This window comes from Rhinolophus hipposideros (assembly GCF_964194185.1).
Source record: "Rhinolophus hipposideros genome assembly, chromosome: 10".
Taxonomy (NCBI): domain Eukaryota; kingdom Metazoa; phylum Chordata; class Mammalia; order Chiroptera; family Rhinolophidae; genus Rhinolophus; species Rhinolophus hipposideros.
The window spans coordinates 6,650,990-6,677,233 of NC_138056.1; the positions used below are offsets into that span (position 1 = coordinate 6,650,990).

General features: G+C 59.2%; 1 protein-coding gene across 5 annotated transcripts; it reads left to right on the top strand.

The window, feature by feature from the left end:
• Positions 1 to 5,442: 5,442 nt before the first annotated feature.
• CDC42BPG (CDC42 binding protein kinase gamma) lies at positions 5,443 to 24,721 on the top strand (the record flags this gene model as incomplete). Of its 5 annotated transcripts, none has more annotated exons than XM_081064400.1 (38): positions 5,458 to 5,720; positions 8,297 to 8,388; positions 8,471 to 8,554; positions 8,927 to 9,022; positions 9,311 to 9,459; positions 9,962 to 10,055; positions 10,276 to 10,476; positions 10,594 to 10,842; positions 11,268 to 11,347; positions 12,245 to 12,342; positions 12,436 to 12,516; positions 12,804 to 12,913; positions 13,018 to 13,197; positions 13,493 to 13,585; positions 13,718 to 13,839; positions 13,919 to 13,991; positions 14,222 to 14,328; positions 14,421 to 14,535; positions 14,766 to 14,914; positions 14,998 to 15,086; positions 15,381 to 15,433; positions 15,514 to 15,612; positions 15,692 to 15,751; positions 16,066 to 16,171; positions 16,458 to 16,591; positions 16,670 to 16,809; positions 16,907 to 16,988; positions 17,767 to 17,983; positions 18,609 to 18,632; positions 18,930 to 18,992; positions 19,115 to 19,714; positions 20,822 to 20,919; positions 21,001 to 21,085; positions 21,208 to 21,328; positions 21,468 to 21,585; positions 21,705 to 21,819; positions 21,939 to 22,024; positions 23,130 to 24,721. In XM_081064400.1, 38 exons carry the CDS (start codon positions 5,561 to 5,563, stop codon positions 23,184 to 23,186), a joined length of 4,680 nt encoding a protein of 1,559 aa, XP_080920526.1. In that variant the 3' UTR covers positions 23,187 to 24,721. The 5 variants fall into 5 exon arrangements, with proteins under 5 accessions (XP_080920529.1, XP_080920528.1, XP_080920526.1 ...); XM_081064401.1 differs by having other exon boundaries at positions 5,561 to 5,720; positions 13,925 to 13,991; XM_081064403.1 differs by lacking the exon at positions 18,609 to 18,632 and having other exon boundaries at positions 5,443 to 5,720; positions 13,925 to 13,991.
• Positions 24,722 to 26,244: the final 1,523 nt, after the last annotated feature.

The window sequence follows — 26,244 nt, forward strand, 5'->3', positions numbered from 1 at the left end:
GAGGGTGGGTGAAGAAGTTGGGAGAACCTCTCATGACACGACTATGCTGCCTGCCCTGGGGTCAGGGAGAAGGTACCTGCCTTGTACAATCTTCACAGCATCTCTCCCAACCTGGGCCCCACCCTCACCCTGGACAGACAGGGGGGCGCCCATGGGGCGCCTGGCACTGGGAGGGGTTGACTGGGCTGGGTGCTAGCTAGCCCCGGGGTGTTTTAGAGACAGTGAAGCTGGTACTCAGACTGTACAGACCAGCCAAAGTACAATTACTAAAGGAATTACTAAAGGTGGGGCCGAACGTCACAGATAGGGGAAGGGATACTTTGAACCAGCAGAGGGGAGGGTGACAAACTGGGAGCTGGTGTGCCATGGAAGGGATCAGCCGTGTGTAATCAGGGTGGAGCGTGCTCCAGGCACACTTGTGGCAGAAGACAGTATATGAACAGGTGCTTGTGGCTTCTGAGGGCCAGGCTCTGTGTGCCAGCTCGCATGGCAAGCGTCTGGTCTGATGGCCGGTATTGGATTGCCAGCCTTCCTGGTACCACGAGGAGGTACCAGCTCACGGTTTTCCCCGTGCTGGGTTTACCTTGACCCTCATGACCAGGCGAGTCAGTGTTCTTCCCATATCACAGCCGAGAACCTGAGACTCAAGACAGCTTGAAGAACAGGTGCTCAGGATGCGATTCAAACCCGGTCTGCCCAACTCCAGGGTGTGAGGCCCACCAGGTCTCTAATCCAAAGTAAGCCTTCAAAGGAAAAAAAGTTCACAGCTCGCACCCCCACCACCAAAGTCTGCAGCTGTAGATTCAGATTTGAGAAACTCACGTGGAAGATTAAATGTTGTCACTCCAGGCAGGAGCCCTGAAGGCTTGGCGCAGCCCCTCAAATTTCCACGGGTCGCCCAAGAAAGAGGTGGAGTATGCTTGTTCAAGCTGTGGCAGCACAAAGAAAACAGAACTTAGGAGTTCCCATGGAAGGGAGAGAAGCACTGCCTGGCCGGCTCTGCCTCCTTCACTGAGTCCGCCACACGGGGCTTTGCTGCACACCCCACACTCGGGGTGGCAGGGTGGGGGTGAACTCCCTAAGGCTGCCTGCCCCAGGAAGTGAGGGCTGATCTGAGGCTTGAAGAAGGGGCCGAGGACAGGTGTCTGCCCCCTTGCTGCCCCGGAGCTCAGGCCTCTGGTTTGAGTTTTACAGGCTGGGGAATCTTCTCCCAGCTGTGATGGGAACTCAGGGAGGGCCAGTGTCTGTGGACACAGGTGTGGCCACCCCGAGGACAGCACCTGCTCCTCACCCCCTCTCTAGCTCCCTAGCTGGCTGGGGTGCTGGGTTAAAGGCACCCCCTTTAGAGGCTGGGCATCTGCCCATGTGGCACCTCAGAGCCCAGGACCCAGGAAGCAAGAGGCCCAGCCACTGCTTCTGAGCCCCGACACAGCAGCTCTGAGGTGCCATGTGAGATCTCATCAGAATAAGCATTTCTTTTGCTCCTCAGTAAACAAAAATGTTACTACAAATCTGGCCTATTATGTCAAATGGGGTGGTCACAGAACTTGCCCAAGGCCACCAGTCTGACAGTTAGGACACCCAGCCACCAGTTCTGCCCCTCAGCATTCAAACCACACAGCACAGGTCTCAGGTAGACAGGCAGGGGTTCGACTCCTACCTCTGCCACTCACTGGGACTGCTGTCCTCTCCTCTCCTGAATCTGTTTCCTCACGCACCAAATGCAGACAGGAATCCCTGCTTCATAGGGGCAGGGCCCCTAGGGTGCCTGATTCGAGAGGCACCTTTGCCAAGCACCCCAGGGCAATTGGGCAGGGTAGGGGTAAGGGCCGGTGAGGGGAGCCCAGCACCCCACCCAACTCCCAGAACAAAGAAAGCAGGACCCACCCTTCCCTGAAGCAGCTCACAGACTTGGTGGCGCCCACAGGCCAGAGAGGTGCTGTCCAGGGGGCTTGGGCCTGGCTTCCTGTGCACCCAGAGGGATTGCTAATGATAAAACCACATGGGGCTGCAGCCTCTGTGGAGCGTGGGAGCCCCCATGGCGTGTTGGAGCAGTACAGAGAAGGTTTTTGGAAGAAAAGCCAGGATGATGAAATCACCATATGTCCACTCATTTGGGGCTTTGGACTTTTTAGAGAACACAACACTGCTGTGCTTAGGTGGGTGGGGAAGTGGGCCTGTGGGACTGCCAAGGACTAGTTTGGGTAGTGAGGACCCTCACCCCCTCCATGTCCACCAGCCCTCCCCCAAAGCCAGCCCATAGGCACACACTTAAATAAAACCTGGAACCTGAGCAGCAATGCAACTCCCCCAACCTCCAACGACATGCTCTCCGTAGAGACAGCTCCAGCGACTGCTGGTGGCCGTCCCAAGTACCATTTGCCCTTCGCACCTGAGCTGGGGCAGTTCTCCATTGTGTAGACAGCAGCCCAGAAAGAAGTGACGTGCCCAAGGCCACACCCCTGGTCGGCAGCAGGCAGGGCTGTATGACCCCACAGCCAGCCTGTCCTCGTTCCCTGGCTCTGTGAGGCAGGAGTAGGGCACGGAACTTCTCATGTGGCCAAAGTCAGGGTGGCTGGCCATTCTAAGTAGCGCTGCAGGACCATTTGCTGAGAGTGGCTTCCCGAGGCAGGACTGGGAGAGCATTAAGGCTGAATCTCCACCTTGGGGCAGAGGAACCTCAGTCGTGTTCCGAAGGCCTAAGATGTGGCAGTGGATGTGACAGACCCCTGAGCCTGCCTCTGTGTGGGCCACACCCAGACCCAGAGAGCTATGCTCTGGGGGTCAAAAAACCGGGGTCCCTGCCACTCCCTTGCACTGGGCTCTCACCTTCCCTTTTTGGGGGTCCCCCACTTATCTGAACCACCCTCTGTCTGCTCGGCCTGGGTCGTTGAACTGACAGTTTCTTTTGCTCACCATCCAAGGCCCTTCGCAGAAGCCTACATCAAGGCCACCGCAGCCTGGCCTTTCTCTGGCCCCTCTCCCCAGTGTCTGGAGCCATACACTGCCCTTCTGCTGCCAGGCACTGGCGTAGGTCTGGAACCTGGGGAAGGAGCTCCAGGCTCGTACTACTCACCTCCCACCTCCCCAGCCTGAAAGTATTAATCTGTTAAGGGAGGGTAATAACTCCCTCCGGCAGGGCCCTTGTGAAGATGGCAGATCTGCAGTCACTTTGAAATGCGAAGGACCACAGGAATGAAGGTGCACTCACCATGATCCGCTACCCCCAGGGCTCAGTGAGAGCTGGTGCCAGCCCCTCAATACCAAAGGGGCTGGGAGGGGGGAGCTGGTGCCCCTGCACTTGGGTGGGCCTCCAGGAAGCAGTGAACAGAGGAGTGTGAATGAGGAGGCAATGGGAAGGTGGATAGTGGAGGTGTGCTCAGACTCACTCACCTGCTGAGCGGCCCCCAAGCTGGGCCAGGATCGCTGCATCCCTGGCGGGCTAACTCCCACGGGATCAGAGAACAGATCTGAGGGGGCAAAGTAGGGCGAAGTGCAGGAGCTGTTTCTGAGGGCAGTGCTGGTGGACTGGCTGCTTGTTGAGGCTGAAACGGGTTCAGGTACAGCCTGAATCTTGAAGGGCTTTCTGACCTTGGAGTTGCAAATGAGTACGCAGGGAACTGACCTCCTTTTACAGACAAGGAAACCGAGGCTTGGAACAGGATGTGACCAAAATGAATACAGGACCAAATAGAATCAAGTACCAGATGGCTGGGCAGTGCCTAGGGCCAAACATGCTCTGCCCCATACAGACCACGGTGGGTCTCAGATTTTGCTGTCTGGGACTCAGTTTCCCTTCTGCTGTATTATGTGGTGATGGAGTCTGAAAGGCCAGGGGTGGACTTGTCTGAGAACTCAGCGTTCAGAAAGGCTAAGGGCCTTGCCTAAGGTCACACAGAGAGTAAGCCAGGACCCAGAGGCCTCATCAGTTGGTCGTCGATTGCTGGAGCCCGTGGTGTGTGTGGGAGGACCAGGGTGTACAAGAGGGGCGGCAAGGAATGGCCCATCTTCCCACCCAGAAGCATCTCCCTACCCCTACTTTCCTAGGAGAGGGGCTTGTCCTGAGTACCGGGCCCTCCTCTGGTCTCTGGCACCCTCTTGTGGCCTCCGAGGGCACGAACCCTCCTGTGGGCCCCTCTCCTGCCCCGCCCCCGAAAGGAGGACCCAGAATGCATCAGGTGAGAACCACGAGGGCTCCACCACACCATTCCAACCCCCTCACGAGAGACACAGAGGCGGTGATGGGATCCCCAGATTTGGGTTTGAATCCTGGCTCCTTTCCCTCATCTGATTTGGGTGAGGCAGCCCGTCTCGGTTTCCTCATTTCACAGACCGTGGGCAAGTCTCAGAGGAGAGATCAAATGGGCGACGAGGGATGCTCAGTTCAGCTTCACGGACATCCACAGGGCGCCTCCTCCTTCAAGGTGACCCTGTCGGCACTCAAGGAGGTCCCCGCGGAGGGAGGAAGGAAATCCCCAAAGAGATCTTTTTTAAATGGAAGAACTTGTTGTCTAAGGCCACTAAAAACCCCACCTTTTGATCCTTCCTCTTGGATAGAACCACAGTCGCATGGCATCTGATCCAGTCCAGCTGGAGACAGCTGGGCAGAAATCAGGAATACTATTGGACAGAGCCAGCCCTTCCCCTCCCCCGACCTCCTCCCTCCCAGCTCGGACCTCACCATGTCTTTTAAGATCCTGGCCGGCCTCAGGCCCTGCTCCCGCCCAGGCTTTAAAAGCCTGTAGTGCAGTTACCAATCCAGCCCCATTGCAGGGTCTAGCTGCAGGGCCTCCTCACCCTCGCCCCTCCCCCCAATTTATCATTGTTTTGACCCAAGTCTCAGTGTATCCATCTGCCAAATGGGTGTAACCATCTCTGTCTCACCTACTTGTCTCCCAGGTCGGCTGTATGATACAAATAAAATGAAATCAGAAACTAGCGAGTTTTTTGGAGAAGGGTGCCAAGCGCAGTCGATATCCCGGGGAGGGAGTGGACTACAATTCCCATCCGGCTCCGGGGCCGCGGGCGTACCCAGCCCCTCTCCCTGAGCTGGGCGAGAGGGCGGCCACGGGGCAAGGGAAGTTGCAGTACCCCGGGCATCCCCTCCCTAGGTTAGGGGCTGGCGAGGACCCAGATAGGGCTGTGTTTGGCACCGCGCGGGGGGTCTAGGGGGCCTTTCCGGTCTCCCTGGGACCACCCCGCCTTCCCCCTCCCCGCCCAGGAGATAGTGCAGTTCGGGACCCGCCCCCCCACTTCCTGGCCAAAAGTTGGCCCCGCCCCAGCGCGTCTCCGCCCTCCCACCTTCACCTACAGTTGTGTTTCCCATTGGCCGGTGCGCACCTGCCCGTCTGTCGGGGGCGGGGCGGAGGGCGGGGCGGGGCGCCCAGGTGAGGGCGCGCAGGCGGCGGCGGAGGAAGGTGACAGCGGGGAGGGCGGGAGGGTGGGGGGAGGACGCACGGAGGACCGGCATATTGACAGACGGACGGACCGACGGACGGACCGACGGACGGGAATGCGGGCGGCCAGGCTCTAGCCTGGGCGTGGGGCTCCGGCCGCAGCCATGGAGCGTCGACTGCGTGCGCTGGACCGGCTGGCGCGGGGCGAGGCCGGCGGCGGCCCGGGGCTCGACGGCCTCCTGGATCTGCTGCTGGGGCTGCACCACGAACTCAGCAGCGCCCCCCTGCGGCGGGAGCGCAACGTGGCGCAGTTCCTGAGCTGGGGTGAGTGGCACCGGCGGGACTGAGGTGGGGCGGACCCAAGGGCACTGTGCTGGGACCCTCTCCCTCTGCGCTCCACGCCCACAGACCCTCCCTCTGGGAGCCACACCCCCACACATTTTCACACACACACAAAGATGCCTGGAACTGGCCCTGACGTGTGCCCCCAGACCCCGCGGGTCGCCCAGTCACCTGCACAGCTTACCCTCACTCACGTTCGCGCACACACTCTCCTTCCCACTCACAGAACCTGGCACGTGTACACACATATCACACAGACTCCCAGAAACTTGGTCCCAGGTATAGATCCTACTTGAAGCACGTACACAATACATGCTCGACACAGTCACGTCCAGGATTCCTCTCTCACACATCACACCTCATGACCCATGAGAACACACACTCTCACACGCAGACTCCCAGGCATGGCACCCACTGACACACACGGTCTCTCGGTCTCCCACATATCACATGGATGCACGGAGGCACTCATATACAGCCGATGGAGAGACCCAGGAAGCTCCGCACTTTGCCCTGCAGACCACACTGGCTGTTACACATTCCTGTTTCCACTCACAGATCTGTAGTTATTGCACACTTCCCCACAAACACACACTTCTATCTCTGTGCATACAAGACCACCCCAGGCTGGATATAGGAACCAACCTCAGCCCCTTTGTCTGTGCAAGCTGCTGGCCAGGCTTCCTGAGGGCTTTTCCCCAGGGCCAGGGAGGAGAACCTGGCTGGAGGTGGGTCTGCACCCCTTCCTGGTTGACTCATCTGAGTCACTGGGAGTGGCTGACCCAGGGTGACCCTGAATTCACTGTGGGCACTGGCGCCAACTCCAGGGCTCCCTGGTCACGCCCGGCCATGGGGGGAGGGCACAGGGCCTGGCCTGGAGAGTGGGTGAGGCGGGTGTTTGCCCAGTGGGTGACTATCGTTCCTGGCACTCCTGAGCTCTGGGCAGGCATATGGCCCAGTCTGGGGGCCTGAGATATGCCACTGAGTTGGCCCCCAGCCTTAGCCCTGTCCTCCAGGGTGAGGATAGTCAGAAGGCCCCTGCTTCTGCTGCCTGCCCTCCTCCTAGACTCTTGCAACTTATTTGTGTGTCTGACTGTGTTGTCATCACTGCCTGTGACACCCACACCCACGTGTGTGTGTTTGCACACACGTGTGCTCCTCCCTGCCTGCCTCTAGCACCTCTGCCTGGGACCCCAGCGTGGGGACCTGTCTGTTGACATCTCCCCAGGTAACTTGCAGGGCGGTGACTCACTCCCTGCCCCAACTTGTCCCTGCTCCTGCCCAGAGCCCCCATCCTCTGGGGCAGGGCGGGGGGACTGGGCAGCCTGTCCTGGGGGCCTGGATCCTCCTGGCTACAGGCCCCAGGTTTTGGCCCCTGTCTGGCTGATGGGGAGCCACCCAGGCCTTGGTTCCCCCTTGGAGGCCTGTGGCTGCTCCTCTCAGCTGCACACACAGACCTGGGAAAGAGACAATTAATTTCTGTAATAAGGTTTCCACCCCTGCTGCGGGGGTGCTGCCTGGTAAACCTGTGGAGCAGCTCTCTGTCCCACACACAGACCCACCCAGCTGGCAGGGTTTATCTCCTGGTGGGGGAAACTGAGGCAGGGAGCCAGACTGCAGCTGTCCCCAACCCCTACTGGTCACTCTTGCCTCCCTAAGTTACCAGGCCCCAGTTCCCTCCTCCAGGCCTGGAAAGGGCTTGGGAGTGGCTGGAGGTGCCCCTCGTGGGAGTGTCAGGGATTGTGAGGAAGGAGGTTCTCAGCCCAGTGAAGGCCAAGTCCAGAGAGGGAGGCAGGGCTCAGAGTGGTAGGGCTGGTCAGGTCTGGAGGAGATCCTAAGAGCTCATGCCCTCCAGTGCCAGCGTCGGGCTCCAGGGAGAGGGTTTTTGGCCCTGTCTTTGAGTCTTGTGAGAACCTGGGCAGACCTATCTATGCGTGCCAACCAAGAGGCCCCACTCGGGTAGATGGAGCCTATCCTTCAGAGCCCTGCAGAACCCCTGTCCTCTGGGGCTGCCCTGGGCCTCATCCTCAGCCAGGTACCTCTGTGCCTAGAGGGTCCCAAGATGTGCCCACAGCTCCTCAATGGCAGAGAATCCTCTCTGGGGACAAGGAATGTTGCCCGTCCAGTTTCCCAAGACAGGCCCTGGCCTGGTCTTGCTAGGTGGCCAAGAACTGTGAGCTGGGGGTGGGAATGGTATCCCCGTCGGCCCCAGGGTGACCTGGCCAGCCAGGGTCAGCTCCCAGGCTGGGGAGGACTACAAGTTTCATCAGCCCCTGGGATCCAGGCTGCGTGGAGTCTGGGGACAGGGGTCCAGGGAGTGATGGATTCAGGGAGGTCTGGGAGCCAGGTAGTCAGCAGGGTCAGGACCCCACCTTGCATGCCCTGATCATGCCTGAATGGGCTGCAGTACCTGTCAACCCCTTGGCGTCAACCCTCCCCGTCCTTGGGGAGGTCATCCTTGCCCTCATGGGAGTTGCAGCTCCTGGCTTTCTCCCGGTGAGAGAGGGAGCTGGGGCCCTCCCCACAGGTTCGTTGAGCCCCACTCTATGTCCCCTCAGCCAGCCCCTTCGTAACAAAGGTGAAAGAGCTGCGGCTGCAGAGAGATGACTTTGAGATCTTGAAGGTGATCGGCCGAGGCGCCTTTGGGGAGGTGAGCAAAGGGTCGGGGAGGAGGTGGGAGGATGCTGTTTGCACCCAGGCTGGGCTGACCCCAGTGCTCTCTGTGGCCTCAGGTCGCCGTGGTGAGGCAGAGGGACAGTGGGCAGATTTTTGCCATGAAAATGCTGCACAAATGGGAGATGCTTAAGAGGGCCGAGGTCAGTTTGGGGTCTGGTGGGACTTTGGCACCCTACAAATGGGCAGGGGTGGGTGTGGCCAGTGAGGCTACAGGGCATGCAGGGGAAGGGGTGGGCATGGCTGCCGAACAGACAGAGGATTCATCCCTAACAGCTGCCCACTCCCCCATCCCTACCTCACAATTAGCCCTTCTTAGAAGCAAGCAGAGTTGTTACCATTTCCCTTATGATAACACTGAGGCCCAGAGCCATAGAGCATGGGCTTGGGCTCACACAGACGACCTCATCTGAGCTTCTAGACTTACTGAGTCTCACTCCATCCCCTGAGCTGGAATGGGGGGCTTTCCTGGGCTCTGACCCCACCCCACCTCCTGCTCCCCAAACCTGCTATAGACAGCCTGTTTCCGGGAAGAGCGGGATGTTCTGGTGAAGGGAGACAGCCGCTGGGTGACTGCTCTGCATTATGCCTTCCAAGACGAGGAGTACCTGGTGAGAGTACTGGGCAAGGATGGAGGGGTTTGCCTGGGGGCAAAGAAGGAGGCCCTTGGGGGCCAGAGGCACTGGGTCCCTCCTCCTGGGACCAACCGGCTTACCCTCCCTACTAGCTCGAGCGCCTGGAGCCTCCTGCCTGAGCTCTGGCTGGGAGCTGGCTGCTCCAGAGCTGCTGGGAGACAGAGCCCTGCCGCCCAGAGCCCTGAGGGACCACTGAGACATAGGGCAGTGGGGCAGCTACCCCCCATTTCCGTCTGATTCTTGTCCCTACCCCCCACCGTCTAGTACCTGGTGATGGACTACTACGCCGGTGGGGACCTCCTCACGCTGCTGAGCCGCTTTGAGGACCGCCTCCCACCTGAGCTGGCCCAGTTCTACCTGGCTGAGATGGTGCTAGCCGTCCACTCACTGCACCAGCTGGGTTACGTCCACAGGTGGGGCCCACAAAGCCCCCACTGCCCTATCTAGCCCCTCCTGACAACTCTGGGGACAGCTGACATTTGCTGAGTCCTCACCACGTGCCAGGCCCTGTGCTGGCTGCTTCATACGCATGATGCTTTTGAATCCTCGCCCCAAAAACCTTAAGTGAGGGGGGCTGCTATTGTCCCATTTTACAGATGAGGAAGTCAGGGCTTAGCACAGGTAAACACCTGCCTGGCTCAAGGTGACTCAGCTAGTGTGTGGCCGAGCCGTGGTTTACATGGGGACATCTGACCCCTGCGTCCCCCACAGCACACCCTGCTGCCTCCAGAGGTTGTCCGTATGGATCCCTTTCCCCAATCTAACCACCTTCTTGCTTCCTGGGAGCCAGGAGGCCTGGCCACCAGCCTTCCCATCCCCCACCCCTCCAACACACATGCGTGCACACACAGGCATGTGCCTAAACCCACATCCACATGCACGGGTCAGGCCCCTCACTCTCCCTGCCTCCCCCAGGGATGTCAAGCCGGACAATATCCTGTTGGACATGAATGGTCACATCCGCCTGGCTGACTTTGGTTCCTGCCTACGTCTCAACAACAGTGGCATGGTAAAGACCCCGCCCCATAGTGGGGGCAGGAGACACCCGGTCAAGAGAGCTCCCAGGGGCCTGGAAGGCACCAGGCCTAGTGCAGGGGGCATCAGCTTCCCAGGGCATGGAAGGTCTAGGCCCAGGCCCCAGATGGGATCCCCAGGCCATGGGGAGGGGCTCGCAGGCCCAGCCAAGCTCGAGACTGTCCTTAAGGCACTGTCAACACCACCGCCCACAGGTGGATTCGTCGGTGGCAGTGGGGACGCCCGACTACATCTCCCCTGAGATCCTGCAGGCCATGGAGGAGGGCAAGGGCCACTATGGGCCGCAGTGCGACTGGTGGTCACTGGGGGTCTGCGCCTATGAGCTGCTCTTCGGAGAAACCCCCTTCTATGCTGAATCCTTGGTGGAAACCTATGGCAAGATCATGAACCATGAGGTCTGGCTTCCAGGGTTCTGGGAGGGCAGCGGGACTCCTGTGTCCGAGAGGTTGGTGATGCCCCCAGGCGGGGGTGGGATCCAGATACCCACCCACACCCCTTCCCTGGGCCTGCAGGACCACCTCCAGTTCCCCCCAGATGTGCCTGATGTGCCAGCCAGTGCCCAAGACCTCATCCGCCAGCTGCTGTGCCGCCAGGAGGAGCGTCTGGGCCGCGGAGGGCTGGATGACTTCCGGAACCACCCCTTCTTCGAAGGCGTGGACTGGGAGCGGCTGGCAACCAGCACTGCCCCCTACATCCCTGAGCTTCGCGGGCCCATGGACACCTCCAACTTCGATGTGGACGATGACACCGTCAACCATCCCGTGCGTGGCGGGTTCCGCTTCAGTGGAAAAGCTTCCTTGACCCTCCCTGGCTGTGGGAAACCCCCTAGAAGTTCCCCAAAGCAGTTGCTAGGCTGGGGATGAAGCCTTTGGACCCCAGAGGCTCATGGGAGTTATGGATCACCTGCCCTGAGGTGGGTTGTGCCAAGTGAAGGTCCTTTGATCTCGTGTCATCCTGTTAACCAGAAGTCGTATAAAGAAGAAGATTCCCAGTAGTACCTGGAAGGTTATAACCTCAAGTACTCATAGGAATTGTGGTCCTTTTAGGTAGGGACCATGTTACTCCCACTAGGGTCCCACCTGAGAAGGAGGAGGTTGGCACTCCTAGTCCCAGAGTGTCTCCTGGGTCTCAAGTCTCAGCTTAGAGCTATGCTTGTTGACTGACTTTCCTTCCCCTCCTTCTGCAGGGAACCCTGCCACCACCCTCCCATGGGACCTTCTCAGGCCACCACCTGCCATTTGTGGGCTTCACCTATACCTCAGGCTGGTGAGTCTAGTCCCCACATACCTGTGAGAAGCTGGGTGCTGCCTGGCCTGAAGGCCACTGGGAGCGTAATTTGTCAGGACCCTGGGAAAGGGGCTGAATGTCGTACCCGGTGCCTGCATGTGACAGCTGCTCAGGAAGTACATTGTGTGCCCTCAGGAGAATAGTTCTCCATGTCCTCAGGGTCCTGGTGACGTTATGCCCATACCCCCTCTGGGTTCCACCCCAGCAATTGGCCCTCGTAGTACCCTCCATGGCGAGCTGGGAGTGTACTGGACTCAGAGCCAAAGGCCTAGCATTGGAAGGGCCCCTACTGCTCCCCGAGCCTTACTTTGTGCTTTTGTAAAATGGGCGAGATGATCCAGTTCCATCTGTAGGGCTGGCCTGAAACAGCAGCAAGGTTTTGAAAGAGGAGGTGCTCCGAGGTGTAAGCAAACATGTCTGATCTGCAGTCAGGATCTCCCACTGTGTGCTGCTCTCATGGAGTGCCCACGGTGTGCCAGGCATGGGTCCAGCAGGGCCCATCCCACTGAGTCCTCATGACATCCTCGGAAGAAGCCCTATTATCATCGCCATTTTCCTGTAAGGAAACTGAGGCTCAGATATATTAGGTGACTGTTCATGGTCACACAGCTTGTAAGGGCCAGCACTGGGACTGGAACCGGGCCTGGGGGACCCTGGAGCCACTGCCCTGGGCTGCTGCCCATGGTACTAGCCTGGAGCCTCCCAAGTGTAGGGTCTGGTCTGATTTGTTTCTCTTCTCGACATAGAGCCCAAGGTTGGGTACAGAGCTGGCACATAGCGGGTGTTTCTTGGGTAGATGAATGATTGGCTGCAGCAGAATGGAGGCAGCTTTGGGGGGTGGGGTCTCTGCCAACCTCTGTTGCCCTGCTCCCCCAGTCCGGGCCCTGAGAGCAGCTCTGAGCAGTTGGCTGCCCTGGAGCGGAAGCTCCGTTGTCTAGAGCAGGAGAAGATGGAGCTGAGCCAGAAGCTCCAAGGTATGGGGAGCCAACTGGGCCAGGGCTGGGTGGGTCTGACCCAGAGGCCACTGCTGCAGGACTAACTACTCACAGTGCATCCCCCCACTTCAGAGGCCCTGCAGATCCCCTCAAACCATCAGGAGCTGGAGCAGCTACGGAATGAAGTGCAGACTCTACAGGACAGGCTGTTAGGTATCCCTACCCTCCACCCTCGCCCTATGTCTTCCTCTTGCCCTCACCTTGGAGGCTGACCTGCTTTCCCAGTACAGCTAAGTCCAACCTGGGATGAGCCCCTGCTCTGTACATGCTGTATGAGCTTAGGGAATGATCTGAAACTCTCTGAGCCTCCATGTAGAAAATGGACCATGGAGACCCACCTCCCAGGCTGCGATGAGGGTTCTATGAGACACTGCACGTGGCATGCCTGGCTGAGGCTGGGGCAGTCAGTATGTGTGGGTCTCAGTGACAATTCCTGGCAGAGATGCTGAGGGACAACAAGACCCCCTTGTCCCAGACGGATGGGCCCCCTGCTGGTAGCCCAGGCCAGGACAGTGACCTATGGCTGGAGAGAGACCAGCAGCTCGTCCAGGTGAGGACCTGGTGAGGTGGGTGAGCGGCCCCGGGCTTGATGCTAGAGAGGTCCTTGCCCTGACTCCAGGCCTTATCGTCCCCACCCTCACCCTGATGCCCCAGGAGCTGGCCGAGGCCCGGGCAGGGCTGCAGGCGCAGGAGAAGGAGCTCTGCAGAGCCCGGGGGCGGCAGGAGGAGCTACTCCGAAGGCTGCAGGAGGCGCAGGAGAGAGAGGCAGCCATGGCCATCCAGAACCAGGCCCTGACCTCCCAGCTGGAGGAAGCCCAGGCTTCCCGGAGGGAGGTGAGTGGCGGGGGTACGTGGGGACAGCAGTAGGTCCCTGCCCCCAGAACCCCTGGCGTGGCTAGAGGAAGCCCAGGGAGCTTGGTTCCAGGTTCTGGGAAGACCTCGTGCCTTTGCACCCCGCACTGTGGCTGGCAGAGGCCTGAGCAATAGGATGACAGTTGGGTGGAGCGGGCTGGGGGTTCACTGCCTCCCTTCCTCCTGGGGCTGCCAGAGCCTGAGAGTGTGTAGCAAGGCCAGGTAGAAGGTTGGGGTGGACAAGGTCAGCACTGGCTGCCTCTGTACCCCATTGCAGCTGCAGGCCCAGGTGGCCACCCTGAGCCGGGAGGTAACACAGCTTCAGAGACAGCGGGAGCGAAGCCTTGAGAAGGAGTCTTCCCGGGTCCAGGTAGTGACATCCTATCCTCTGCCAAGTGTCACTTCCCTTGGCCTGACCCCACTCAGGTCCAGGCCTGTGTCCAGGGGTAGGGTGGGCGGTGGCTCTCGGGCCCCTGGCCTGACCCTCCTCTGTGTCTTCAAGACCGTCCACACTGCCTCTGAGACCAATGGTATGGGCTTGCCTGAGGCCGGGCCCCAGGAAGCACAGCTGAAGAAGGAGGTGGCCGCCCTGCGTGTCCAGCTGGAGCAGGCCCGCGGCAGCGGGTGAGCTGGGCAGCCGGGGTGGGGGTGGACGGTGTGAGGACCCAAGCTGGCAGTTATGGAGTCATTCTCTAATCCCCAGCTCCAGTGGGAAGGAGGAGGCCTTGTGCCGGCTACAGGAGGAGAACCGGCGGCTGAGCCGGGAGCAGGAGCGGGTGAGCAGGGCAGACAGAAGGCAGGACAAACAGCCAGGCAGCAGGTCTGAAGGGCTTGCATGGAGGGGTGGGGAGGCAGAACTGCCAGGGCCCGGGGCTGACTGTCTCCCTCGTTCTGCAGTGCCCACAGCCGGCAGACAGGCTGTAGTGAGTGAGCAAGGGTGGGCACAGGCAGGGCTCAGAGGGACTGGGGCCCCTGGAGACTGACCCCCCTCCCACCCGGCCCCCAGCTGACTGAAGAGCTAGAGCGGGAACAGCAGAACAGGCAACGGCTGGAGGGTGAGCGGCGGGAGACGGAGGGCAACTGGGAGGCCCAGATCACGGACATCCTCAGCTGGTGGGTACCATAGGGTCGTGGCTGGGGCTGGGGGCGGGGCCCAGGGGGAGCTGAGGGCCCAGCGCATGACCCCGAGTCCCCTTCCCCATCAGGGTGAATGATGAAAAGGTCTCGAGAGGCTACCTGCAGGCCCTGGCCACCAAGATGGCCGAGGAGCTGGAGTCCTTGAGGAACGTGGGCACCCAGCTGCTCCCTGCCCGGCCTCTGGTGAGCCCCAGAGATGCCCTGAGGGGGAGGGTTGCCAGTAACCTCACTTCTCAGGTGAGGACACAACTCACAGAAGATCAGTGACTTGCCTAAGCTCACAGTGGGTCAGTGGCAGATCCTGGGCTTTGAGCCTGGCCCAGTGGCATGGACAGTGGGGTGCTCTGGTGGGTGGGGGTCTCTGAGGTAGCCAAGCCCAGGGGCATCTTACATGGGTGTCCCCCGGCCACCAGGACCACCAGTGGAAGGCAAGGCGGCTGCAGAAGATGGAGGCCTCTGCCAGGCTGGAGCTGCAATCAGCACTGGAAGCTGAGATCCGGGCCAAGCAGGGCCTGCAGGAGCAGCTGACACAGGCACAGGAGGCCCAGCTGCAGGCCGAGTGGTGAGACGAGAGGCGGGTGCTACAGAGGGGGCCTGGGACCCATGCCGAGGCCTGCGGCAAGCCCTCCCCCTGCTGTCCCCCAGCCATCTGCAGGAGGCCGAGAAGCAGAACCGGAGCCTGCAGGAGGAGCTGGTTGCACTTCGGGAGGAGCTGCAGGCCCGCAGGCCGGGAGGTTAGTGGCTGTCTGCATGCCTGGCCTGGAGAAGTCCCCAGCTCCAGCCTCACGTTACCAAGGGGGTCCCACACAGCCTTGCAGGGCTGTGGACACAAGAGTTTGTTCCAGACTCTGCTGCTTCCCCCACCATCAGTTAGCCAGCACCTGCTGTATGCCAGGCCATCACATCTTGCAGTCATTGCCCCATTTTACTGAGGTGGAAACTGAGGCCTCTTCTGGCCTCCGGTTCCAAAGGAATAAGTGTTCGGGCCAGGGACCCCAACCCCAGTGACCCATGCCCTCTGTTTACAGATGCCAAGCCCTCAAACTCCCTGATTCCTTTTCTGTCTTTCCGGAGCTTAGAGGTAAGAACTGGGTGCAGGGGCTGGTTGGGGAGGGAGAGGGGCACAGGGGTGCTGATTTTGTCCCTGATCCCAATCCCCAGAAGGATTCTGCCAAGGACCCTGGCATCTCAGGAGAGGCCTCAAGGCCTGTGCTGGAGCCAGAGCTGAGGCCGGAGGGCCGCAGCAGCCTGCGCCTGGGGGTAAGGACTGGCCAGAGACCCGCAGTTGGGGTCCCTCCCCCTGTGTGCGTCTCACCTATTTGCTCGCTCTCCACTGCAGGCTGTGTTCCCCAGAGCACCTGCTTCTACCACGACCCCTTCAGAAGGTCCTCCTGCAAAGGTCAGTGCCTAGAGGGGGGGAAGTGAGTAGAACCAAGAACCAAGGGTAGAACCGAGCCTTCTGCCAGGTTTCCAATGGACCCTCTTGCTTGCCCCGTGGGCATCGTGGCTGGCATGCCATGTTGGGGGTAGCGGTGGAGGCAGTGAGTTTGAGTGCTACCAGACTTGCTGGGGCTCAGAGTTCACATCGCTACCTGGCTTGTCCCCTGGCCCCACCTGACACTTAAGGGTGGCCTTGGGGGGCGAGGGGGGGCGGCGCAGGGCCCTGGGAGGCTGTGGTCAGACGTGAGTCATGGCTACGTTCCCTCTCCCCAGCCCGGCGCACACTTGCTGCGCCCCCGGAGCTTCCCATCCCCCACCAAGTGTCTGCGCTGCACCTCGCTGATGCTAGGCTTGAGCCGCCAGGGCCTGGGCTGTGACGGTGAGACCCCCACGCCTCCCATGCGCCCGCCCCCAGACACCAGCCACAGCCCCTAGGTGGAGGGAATGAAAGTGGCCCTGAGCCTAACACCCCCAGGCTGATTTTCTCAGCCCAGTCTCCCTCTTCCACTGCTCAGTTTTGGTTTTCCTTTTCTCACTTGGGGAATTGATGACAGTTCAGGTGCCACCATGGCCTCAGGGAAGCTAGGGCTTGGAACACCCAGAATCCTGGTTCCAGGCTGTCCCCACCCAGCCTCAACCATCTGTGTCTCCTGCTTTCCCCACAGCCTGCGGCTACTTCTGTCATTCGACTTGTGCCCCACAAGCCCCACCCTGCCCCGTGCCCCCTGACCTCCTCTGCGCGGCCCTGGGAGTGCACCCCGAAACAGGCACAGGCACTGCCTATGAGGGCTTCCTGTCGGTAAGCTGGGGCCGGGGAGGGGGAGGACGGGTGCGGTGGCTGCAGCCTGGCGGGCCCTGCCATGCCTGCCTTCCCCAGGTGCCGCGGCCCTCGGGCGTCCGGCGGGGCTGGCAGCGGGTATATGCTGCCCTCAGTGACTCACGCCTGCTGCTATTTGACGCCCCAGACCCTCGTCTCAGCCCGGCCAGTGGGGCCCTCCTGCAGGCACTGGATCTGAGGTGCGTGCCAGGCAGTGGCGTGGGACAATGGATGAGTGGATGGGTGGGGTGCAGCCAGGCGCAATGCGACCTCTGACCTGTTCCATGGACCTCCCAGGGACCCCCATTTCTCAGCCACCCCTGTCCTGGCCCCTGACGTTATCCACGCCCAATCCAAGGACCTGCCACGCATCTTTAGGGTAAGCAGTTGGGGTGGGATGAGCCTGACCACCCTCCGCCTCCACTCTGACCCCCTTCTAGCTACTTTTCTCCATCTCCATGGCTGCCCCCTTCATCCTGCCCCTCCGTTCCACATGGACGGCTACCCTGGCCTCCATTCTGATCCATGCACTCATGCTCCATCCTGCAGCATGCTGACTTTTCCGTACGTGAAGCTGGCTGTGTCCTGCCTTGTTTAGGACTCTCCTGTTTCTCCCTATCACCCTCAGTGTACTCCTGACCGTTGCCTTGAGGCCCCACATTTCTGATCCTGCAAGCTTTCCTGGCTTCTTTCCAGAGCCTCTCTCTGTTCTGACCACACCCTGCTTTCTCCGGTTCCGAAAGTGCCCTGCGCCCGTGGACCGCTTCACATCTGTTCCCTCTGGGTGGCCCCCTGCCAGCCTCTCCCCCACGTGGACCATTCCTGGTTACTCCACTCATCCCCCAGGCTCCGGCAGAAATGACTCTTCCTCGGAGACATCATCCTTCCCTGCTTCGCCTGGGTTGGGGGCCCTGCTCTGTGTTCCCACAATGCCCCGTCCTCCCCTACGGTCGCACCGGTCATTGCTCTGCAGTTGTCCGTGTGATTGTCTGACCCCCCTGTCTGGCTCCGCACCTGCTGTAAGACGGCAGCTAGCTCTGCACCCAGCAGGCTCACATCAGGGCTAATATGCACCAACCCCCAGAGAGAGAGAAGGGAGGAAGGACAGCTGGCCCTCCTGCGGCCTGCGGCCCTCCAGCCTGGGTCTCTGCCCACAGGTGACGGCCTCCCAGCTGACAGTGCCCCCTGCCATGTGCAACGTGCTGCTGCTGGCAGAGACTGAGGGTGAGAGGGAGCGCTGGCTGCAGGTGCTGGGCGAGCTGCAGCGGCTGCTGCTAGACGCGCTCCCGAGACCCCGGCCTGTGTACACACTCAAGGAGGCCTATGACAATGGGCTGCCATTGCTGCCCCACACGCTCTGTGCTGCCATCATCGGTGAGCTTCGTGCCTAGGGGCTGCCACCTGCCCAGGCAGGCTGGGGGGAGGAGTCAGGGCCTGTAGAGACGGTGCTGGCCCCGCCACAGTCACGAGGGCCGCTGTCACTGCCCAGTTTCTGCAGCCATGACCTGTGGGCTCTGTCTTGTACGTGTGTCCTCCTCGACTGTCCCCTAGGAATGGTTGTGTGAGGAGCAAGGCTAGAGAGTGAGGGGCCTGGCTTCTGTTGCTCCACTTCTCTGTGCCTCCATTTCCGCTTTTTCTAAAAGAATCTTAATCTAAAAGATAAGCTCTCTTACTAGCAGCTGGGCGACCATGGGGGCGCCTGGGCGTACCTGAGCTTCACACCACCTCCCGTGGGGCTGCTGTGTTCAGCCAGGAGCCTGCGGCCTCCGTGACACACAGCTGGGGGCAAAGCAAGGAAGCGGTGCTCCCTGGCTTCCCCAGCAGCCGGGGCCCTGAGCCAGCCCCTCCCCTGGCAAGCTGGGACTCGGGGCAGGAGCCAGAGGAGAGACTGTGGGTCCTCCAGGTCCCGTGTCAGTCGTGAGTCGGGAGCACAAGGGCATTTGTCAAGCAGGTATTGCCGTGAGCTTAACACTCATCCTGCATTGCTTCATCTCCACAGCCTCACAGCAGCTCTGTGAGAAAGGTACCATGAATGTCCCCGCTTTACATTAGGGGAAACTGAGGCTCCGAGAGGTGACATGACTTACCCAAAGTCCCACAGCTTGGGGTGGGGGGCCTCTCACCCAACCCCTGTCCACACAACCCTTACCCGTTAGAGCCAGTCCAGACTCTGGGACAGAAGGGTTCAGTGACACAGGGATAGTGGGATTGCCGTCTCCATGTCCTTAGGAGAAACGGGGGCTCAGAGAGCAGGGAAATTGCCCCGTCTCTGCCTCTGGACAGGCCTTCTGACCCCTGACCCTCTCCTTCCCTCCGCCAGACCAGGACCGACTCGCTCTGGGCACCGAGGAGGGGCTGTTTGTGATCCACCTGCACAGCAATGGTACGTGCCTGTCGGGGCAGGGCCTGCGTGGGTAGGGCTCAGTCCCGGGGGACACAAGAGGATGGGCAGTGGGTTGCTCCGCACACACCTGATGGTGACACTCTCCCTCGCCAACCCCACAGACATCTTCCAGGTGGGTGAGTGCCGGCGGGTACAGCAGCTGGCCGTGAGCCCTACTGCAGGCCTTCTGGTCGTGCTGTGTGGCCGCGGCCCCAGCGTGCGCCTCTTCGCCCTGGCTGAGCTGGAGAGCGCAGAGGTGGCAGGTGCCAAGATCCCTGAGTCTCGAGGCTGCCAGGTGCTGGCAGCCGGGCGCATCCTGCAGGCCCGCACCCCTGTGCTGTGTATAGCCGTCAAGCGCCAAGTGCTCTGCTACCAGCTGGGTCCAGGCCCGGGGCCCTGGCAGCGCCGCATCCGAGAGCTGCAGGCACCTGCCCCTGTGCAGAGCCTGGAGCTGCTGGGCGACCGGCTGTGTATAGGGGCAGCTGGTGCCTTTGCGCTCTACCCGCTGCTCAACGAGGCTGCGCCCTTAGCCCTGGGGGCTGGGCTGGTGCCTGAGGAGCTGCCACCATCCCGTGGGGGCCTAGGCGAGGCACTGGGTGCCGTGGAGCTCAGCCTTAGTGAGTTCCTGCTGCTCTTCACCACTGCCGGGGTCTACGTGGACAGCACCGGCCGCAAGTCTCGCTTCCATGAGTTGCTGTGGCCAGCAGTGCCCACGGGCTGGGGTAAGACTTGTGCAGGGCCGGGCCGGGTGGGGCCAGGCCCCTGTGGTGTATCCCACACGTCAGAGGAAGACAGCGTGCTGCCCGAACTCCTGAGCTTGGCCTTGGAAACCAGTGTGTACCCCCCTGTCCTGTTCCGCTGGGTGGCTTGCAGGACGTCTTACTCTTCCATTCCCTCGCTCACATCTTCCCCCTGCCTGACCGACTGAACTGCTCTCCTTTTCATACTCAGCAAACTCTTAAACAAGTCCAGCCCCAATGTCTGCTCAGGGCCTGGAGCCGGTAGGCCCTCCATACATGACCAGCATGACTGCTGTCCTTGTCATTATTGCTTTCAGGCCCCCTGCCTTGGGCTTCCCCTCACTGGTCCTTTTGCTCTCCCACCTCTTTGTTCAGACCTCTGCCCTGGCTCTTAGCATCTTCTTGTAATGACTGGTTTGGTGCACTGGGGGCCTGCACCAAACCCCCATGGGCTGGGTCTGCTTTCCTCATCACATCCAGCACCCACCCCAGGCAAGCACGCCACAGGGGCTATTACTTTTTGGAGGAAGGAAGGAATGAGTGGGGGAGTCTGGCACATCCACAGGTAACCGGTAGGATGGAGTATAGGCTTAAAAAGAGGGCTAGAGCTCCCTTCATGAACAATGGCACTTCTGGGTGGGGCCTGTGGGTTGGGTGTAGCACAGACAGTCACCACGTAGGAGTTGGACCCAGACAGCCCGGGGCCAGTTCCCAGCTCTCAATTCACCACGGGGTGACCTTGCCCATTGCTTAGCTCTGGGCTTTCTGGTGTCTCATCTGGAAGTTAGGGGTGATAATACTACCGGCCCAGAGCTGTTTGAGGATTAAAGGAGAGAAAATGTGCGAAGTGGTTAGAACTATGCCTGGCACGGAACAGAGTGGCGCTCCATGATTGTTATCTCTGATTTGTTATGGAAGTTGGGTGGGGCGACTGGGAGAGTCTTCAGAAGAAGGACCTTTGGTAGGACAGGAAGTTATTGTGCTGTGACAGGGCACAGGGTGTTCCCCGTGGTACCGAGGAGCAAACAAGCCCAGAGAAGTGCTCCACTTGCCCAGGGTTGCACAGCACAGGCAGCTTCCGCCCCATAGGTTATGCAGCCCCCTACCTGACACTGTTCAGTGAGAACTCCATCGATGTGTTTGACGTGAGGAAAGCAGAATGGGTCCAGACGGTGCCACTCAAGAAGGTGAGGGCCTGCCAAGACCCCTGGGGCCGGACTGGGGTGGGGCGGGGTAGCATGGCCTGACCTCAGTGTCTGCTGCCTCAGGTGCGACTTCTGAACCCAGAGGGATCCCTGTTCCTCTATGGCACCGAGAAGATCCGCCTGACCTACCTCAGGAACCGGCTGGCAGGTGAGGGAGTGTGTGCGCATATGTGTACATGGATAGGCATGTGTGCGCTCACCTGTGCACACGTGTGGGTTTGGGACGCTGGGGACTTGTGAGTACCGCCAAGCTCTCTGCGTCTCCCACAGAGAAGGACGAGTTCGACATCCCGGACCTCACCGACAACAGCCGGCGCCAGCTGTTCCGCACCAAGAGCAAGCGCCGCTTCTTTTTCCGAGTGTCTGAAGAGCAGAAACAGCAGCAGCGCAGGTGCGCGTGCGCGATGCAATTGATGGGCGGGGCCTCTCGCTCTTGGGGGCGGGGCGAAGCACAGACCCGCCCCAGCGGGGCAGGGAGGATGGAGAGACTTCGCCTTCGCTGCCCGGTTCACTACGCCCTCCGCCCGCAGGGAGATGCTGAAAGACCCCTTTGTGCGCTCCAAGCTCATATCACCGCCCACAAACTTCAACCACCTGGTGCACGTGGGCCCTACGGACGGGAAGCCCAGTGCCAAGGACCTGACCCGGGTGAGTACTCTGGAGCCCATGACAAGCCTCCCAGGTGAGGCTGAGCCAATCACAGGCCCCCTCCAGTGCGCTTGAGCCAGTCGCAGGCCTCTGCTTACCTGGGACTGGTCCGCCAACAGGCTCCTGAAGGGAAGGGCCGAGGTTCCCGCGGCTCCGGCCCACAGCGGCCCCACAGCTTCTCAGAGGCTTCGCGGCGTCCAGCTTCCATGGGCAGCGACGGGAAGGCAGACCCCAGTAAGGACAGCCTCACAACCTCCCGTACCTCCACGTTCCTCCCCCTTTTTTCCACCCCCTTTAGGCCCCTTATATCTGACCTTGGATTTTTTTGTCCCCTCATCCTGCTCCTGGAACAGTGAAGAGGAAGCCTTGGACATCTCTGTCCAGTGAATCCGTGTCCTGTCCCCAGGGATCTCTGAGCCCCGCAGCCTCCCTGACACAGGTGACCAAGTGGCTTTTCCCTCCCCCACTCAAAGGACAGGCAGTTCTGTTCTGTATTAGGGTCTTTGCTGGGACCTGAGGCCAGAGAACAAACAGCCCATCCCTTCCCTGGATCCTAAGAGATGCAGACGTTTTTACCTGCCTCACCCCACAGCCGGGCGGGCGGGGGGCAGGGGGCAGCAGAGGGCTGGAAGGGGGAATCTTGGCTCTGACTGTCCCCCACTTAGGCTGGTGTGGCCCCAGCCTAGGTGCCCAGCTTCCCTGAGCTTGTCTCACCTGTAAAATGAGGTTATTATTGTGAGACCTGTATGAGGTGATGACACCTCAGCATGGTGCCTGGCACATAGGGACAGTGCCACAGAGGGGGAGCTATTGGCATTCCTAACAGAGGCCCAGCCCGTGAAAGGGAACAGTCCACTCTGGCTGGGGACCGTGGAAGACCTAAGAGGAGATGGGAAGGCTCCCACTCACCTCCCAGCCTCGTCTCCATCTGGCACCCCCACTCCAACCACACTAGGCCACTCAGAGCCCTGGGACTTGCCATATTCTTTCACACCTTCAGGCTCTTGGCTCTGCTGTCCCCCCTGCTTTGAATGCCCTTTCTTATCTTCAACCTGATTAATACCCTGGCCACCCACAATGCTTGGCACCAATATCACCTCCAAAGACCACCTAGCTGCCTGGTCAAGTGGTCCCTGCCTTCCTGGGGCTGGTCCCACCTTCGGTGCCCTCCTCCCTCCCCCCATTCCGTGTCAATTCTGCTGTGCTATGGTTTTTGTCTGGGTGCCAGTCCTCTTCCCTCAACTGTGGGCTCTTTGATGGTAGGGGTCAAGTTTGTCTTCTGCCCAAAGTAAAGCGTGTTTGTTAATTGATTGAAGAATGGAGTGAATGAGTAAAGAGACGTTGATTCGGGCTCCGGCATTAAGTAGGAGTTCACCAGTTTCTTCTCATATACCCTCACCCCCACCTTTAACTGGCGTTCTCCAAGGGCCCTGCTGCATGCAGCAGGTGACGGGTCCTAGGAAGGCCTCTCGAGGCACTGGCCTGGTGGGGAAAGAGTCCTGCCTTCCTCTTTCCACGCTGATATCCTTCTCTTTTTTCTACAGGTCTCAGAGAGGCCCCGGAGTCTCCCTCTAGCCCCTGAAGCAGAGAGCTCCCCTTGACACCCTCTGGCAGGGCCCACCCAAACCCCAGGACCAAGAGACGTGAGGGAGCAGAGAGCTCAAGGGATGCCATACTCCGGCTGGTCCGGGACGTGTGGAATTTCGGACTCAGGGAGAGCCCGAGCTGGGCAGCGACTGGGAGACTGGTCTGGGTGTCCAGGACCTGGCGAGCCTGACTCCCAGCCTTCATCCCACCCTTCCCCTCTACTCTCAGCCCAACCTGTACCAGCCACTGGGAATAGAATGGCCCCCCTTCTGCCCTAGGGGCCCCTCTGTCCTGGTATCCAGGGGTGATTGTGCCAAAGCTCTCGTTTCCAGTGCCAAGCCCTAGGAGGCTTGTAAGCAAGAGTCGGGATGAGGGACAGAGAAGGGCCAGGTCCCTTGGGGCAGTCTGGGGTCTTGGCCGTGGACTGTCTAGGCTCCAGTGAGGCAAGGGTCAAGTCAGGAAGGACAGGCTCTAATCCAGAGGGAAGGAAGATAGAGAAGCAGGGGAAAGGATGTAGGTGAAGGAGGTGAGAGAGGGAAGTTGGGAGAAAGGAAGTGGAGGAGGAGGTCATAGTGATTGGAAGGAGGGGAAAGCCATCCAGAGGAGAAGGAGAGAGGGATAAAGGAGAACACTGAAAGGGAGAGAGAGACAAGAAGAGAGGAGAGGAGGGGAGAGGGGACTGGGGGAATATATATCCAGGGTCCTTTCCTTCCGGGGAAGAGCTTGTTGGGTTTGGGAACAGGGAGAGGCTCCGTGAGCCAACTGACATTGTCATCTAATCCGTCCATAGGAGAAGATAATTCCTAGACAGGGATGGGATGGGGAGGGTATTTATAAGGGCTACTTGGTGGGAGATGGGCACCCAACGGGGCCATTGGACGGTCTCCAGGCATACTCTGGCCCTTCCCAGAAAAGGGGAGGGGTCCTTTTTCTCAAAGCTTCAACCAACTATGTATTAGGGGATGATAGGGAACATTTTATTATTGAGCACCATCATTATTATTATTATATTACTATTTTTATTAAACCTCCCCCTACTAATGAATAGGGGGCAAAATAAGTATTTATCTCCTCAAATGCCCTATTCCTGGGAGGGGTGACTCTGACACTCTGTGAGGCAGTAAGGAACCAATAAACACAACTTTGTAAGTGGCTGGCCTCCCTGCCTGGATCTCTCTTCTGAAGGTTCAGAAAAATGGAGGGATCAGAGGTGGAGGAAGGAGTGGGGGTATCAGGGAAAGTTAAAGACCAGGTTATCGTCCCTGTAATTTCAAGAATCAGGTGAAACATTCAAGTGGGGGTAAATGAGAGGTTAACAGCGAAGAGATGGTTTTCAGAAGTGGGCAGCATTAAGGGTACCCACCAAAAAGTGGCAGTGCCCCCAAGCCCTAGCAGCAGCGGGGAGCTCTTGCCACCCCCAGGCCAGCAGGGCAGGAAGAGGCAGTAGTGTTACCTGATGGGAGCTGTGGCTCTCAGTAAAAGAACCTGGCCATGGCCAAGCAGGAAGGCAGCCCAGGAAATAAAGTCCTCCACCTCATTGCTCCCTCCCATCTCCTGCCTTGTTTTGTCCAAACCCAAGCAGCAGCCAGAGGACCCTAGCACTCAGTTTACTGCAGGTCCTAGAAGGCAGCCATGGGGCCACTGAGCTGTGGGGGGAAGGGTAGAAGTGGATCTGGATGGCCCATCCTGCTGCCCCATCCAGGTGAGGCTGCTGAGGAGAGAGGAGGCGGGGAGGGCTAAGAGGCGTCTCACTTGTTCTTAGCTGGGGTGTACTGTGACTGGGCAGGACCCAGCTTGAGGCAGAGCTGGATGAGGAGGGAGGGTAAGGGCCTGTGCCCTGGGATCAAGGCAGGTCTGAAGACTGATGCCTGTGCCCTGAGGCTCACGGCAGGGTCTACAGCTAGAAGTACCAAGGATCCAGGTGTCGTGTTTAATTGGGGGATAGGGGTTGGAGGGTGCCCGTGGAATTCCAGGGCCTGGTTAGGAGCCCAGCCTTGAGAGTCAGACAAACTGGATTCTAGTCTAGCTGTGCATTCGTGGACAAGGTACCTGACCTCTCTAAGCCTGTTTCCCCTTCGGTAAGTGTGGATCATGAAACGCATCTCATGGGTAGTTCTAGTGAGATTTGGTGAGATAATGAATATGAAAGGCCTTGTGCCCACTCAAGAAATGTTTGCTTTGCATCTTGGGATGCAGAAGCCCAAAGCCAGGGCCCAGGGATGCGGAGGCCTCTTGCAAACTAAAGCCTCGCCAAACTGCAGAATGGCTACTTCCCCCGCACCCAGCAATCATTTAGCCAAAAGATTTTCACATTTTCACATTTTTTTAAACAATTTTCTTCCAACATTTTATGTTGACAAATCTTACACCTACAGAAATATCAAAATTCTATGAATTCCGTGTCCTCTTTACCAAGATTGACCTGTTGTTAACATTGAGCTGCTTTTACTTTATTTCCGTATCCATTTATACGTACCTACAGAGCATGCGTTCTGCTACCATTTGCAAGGAAGTTGCAGACATCTTGAACTTCACACCTAAGTACTTCACAGGCATCTCAAGAATAAGGAGCAACCAGAAGTCACTGTTGTTTCGAGAGATTTAACATCAATACAACAATATTGACTAACATACAATCTGTTATGGGTTGAATTGGGCTCCCCCCCAAATACATATCTTGAAATCCTAACCCCAAATTTCTCAGTATATGGCCTTGTTTGGAAATGGAGTCCTTGCAGATGTAATTAGTTGAAATTAGGTCGTTTGGGTGGGCCCTCATCCAATACAATGGGTGTCCTTTAAAAAGGGGGAAATTTAGACACACACACCCACACACACACACACACACACACACAGGGAGAAGGCCATGTGAACATAAAGGCAGACCTCGGGGTGATGCTTCTAGAAGCCAAGGAATGGCATAGACTGCCAGCAAACAACCAGCTGCTAGGGGAGCCGCCTGGAGCAGACTGCCTCGCAGCCTCAGGAAGAACCAACCTTGCTGACACCTTGATCTCAGACTTGTAACCTCCAGAACTGTGAGACAATACATTTCTGTTGTTTAAGTCACCC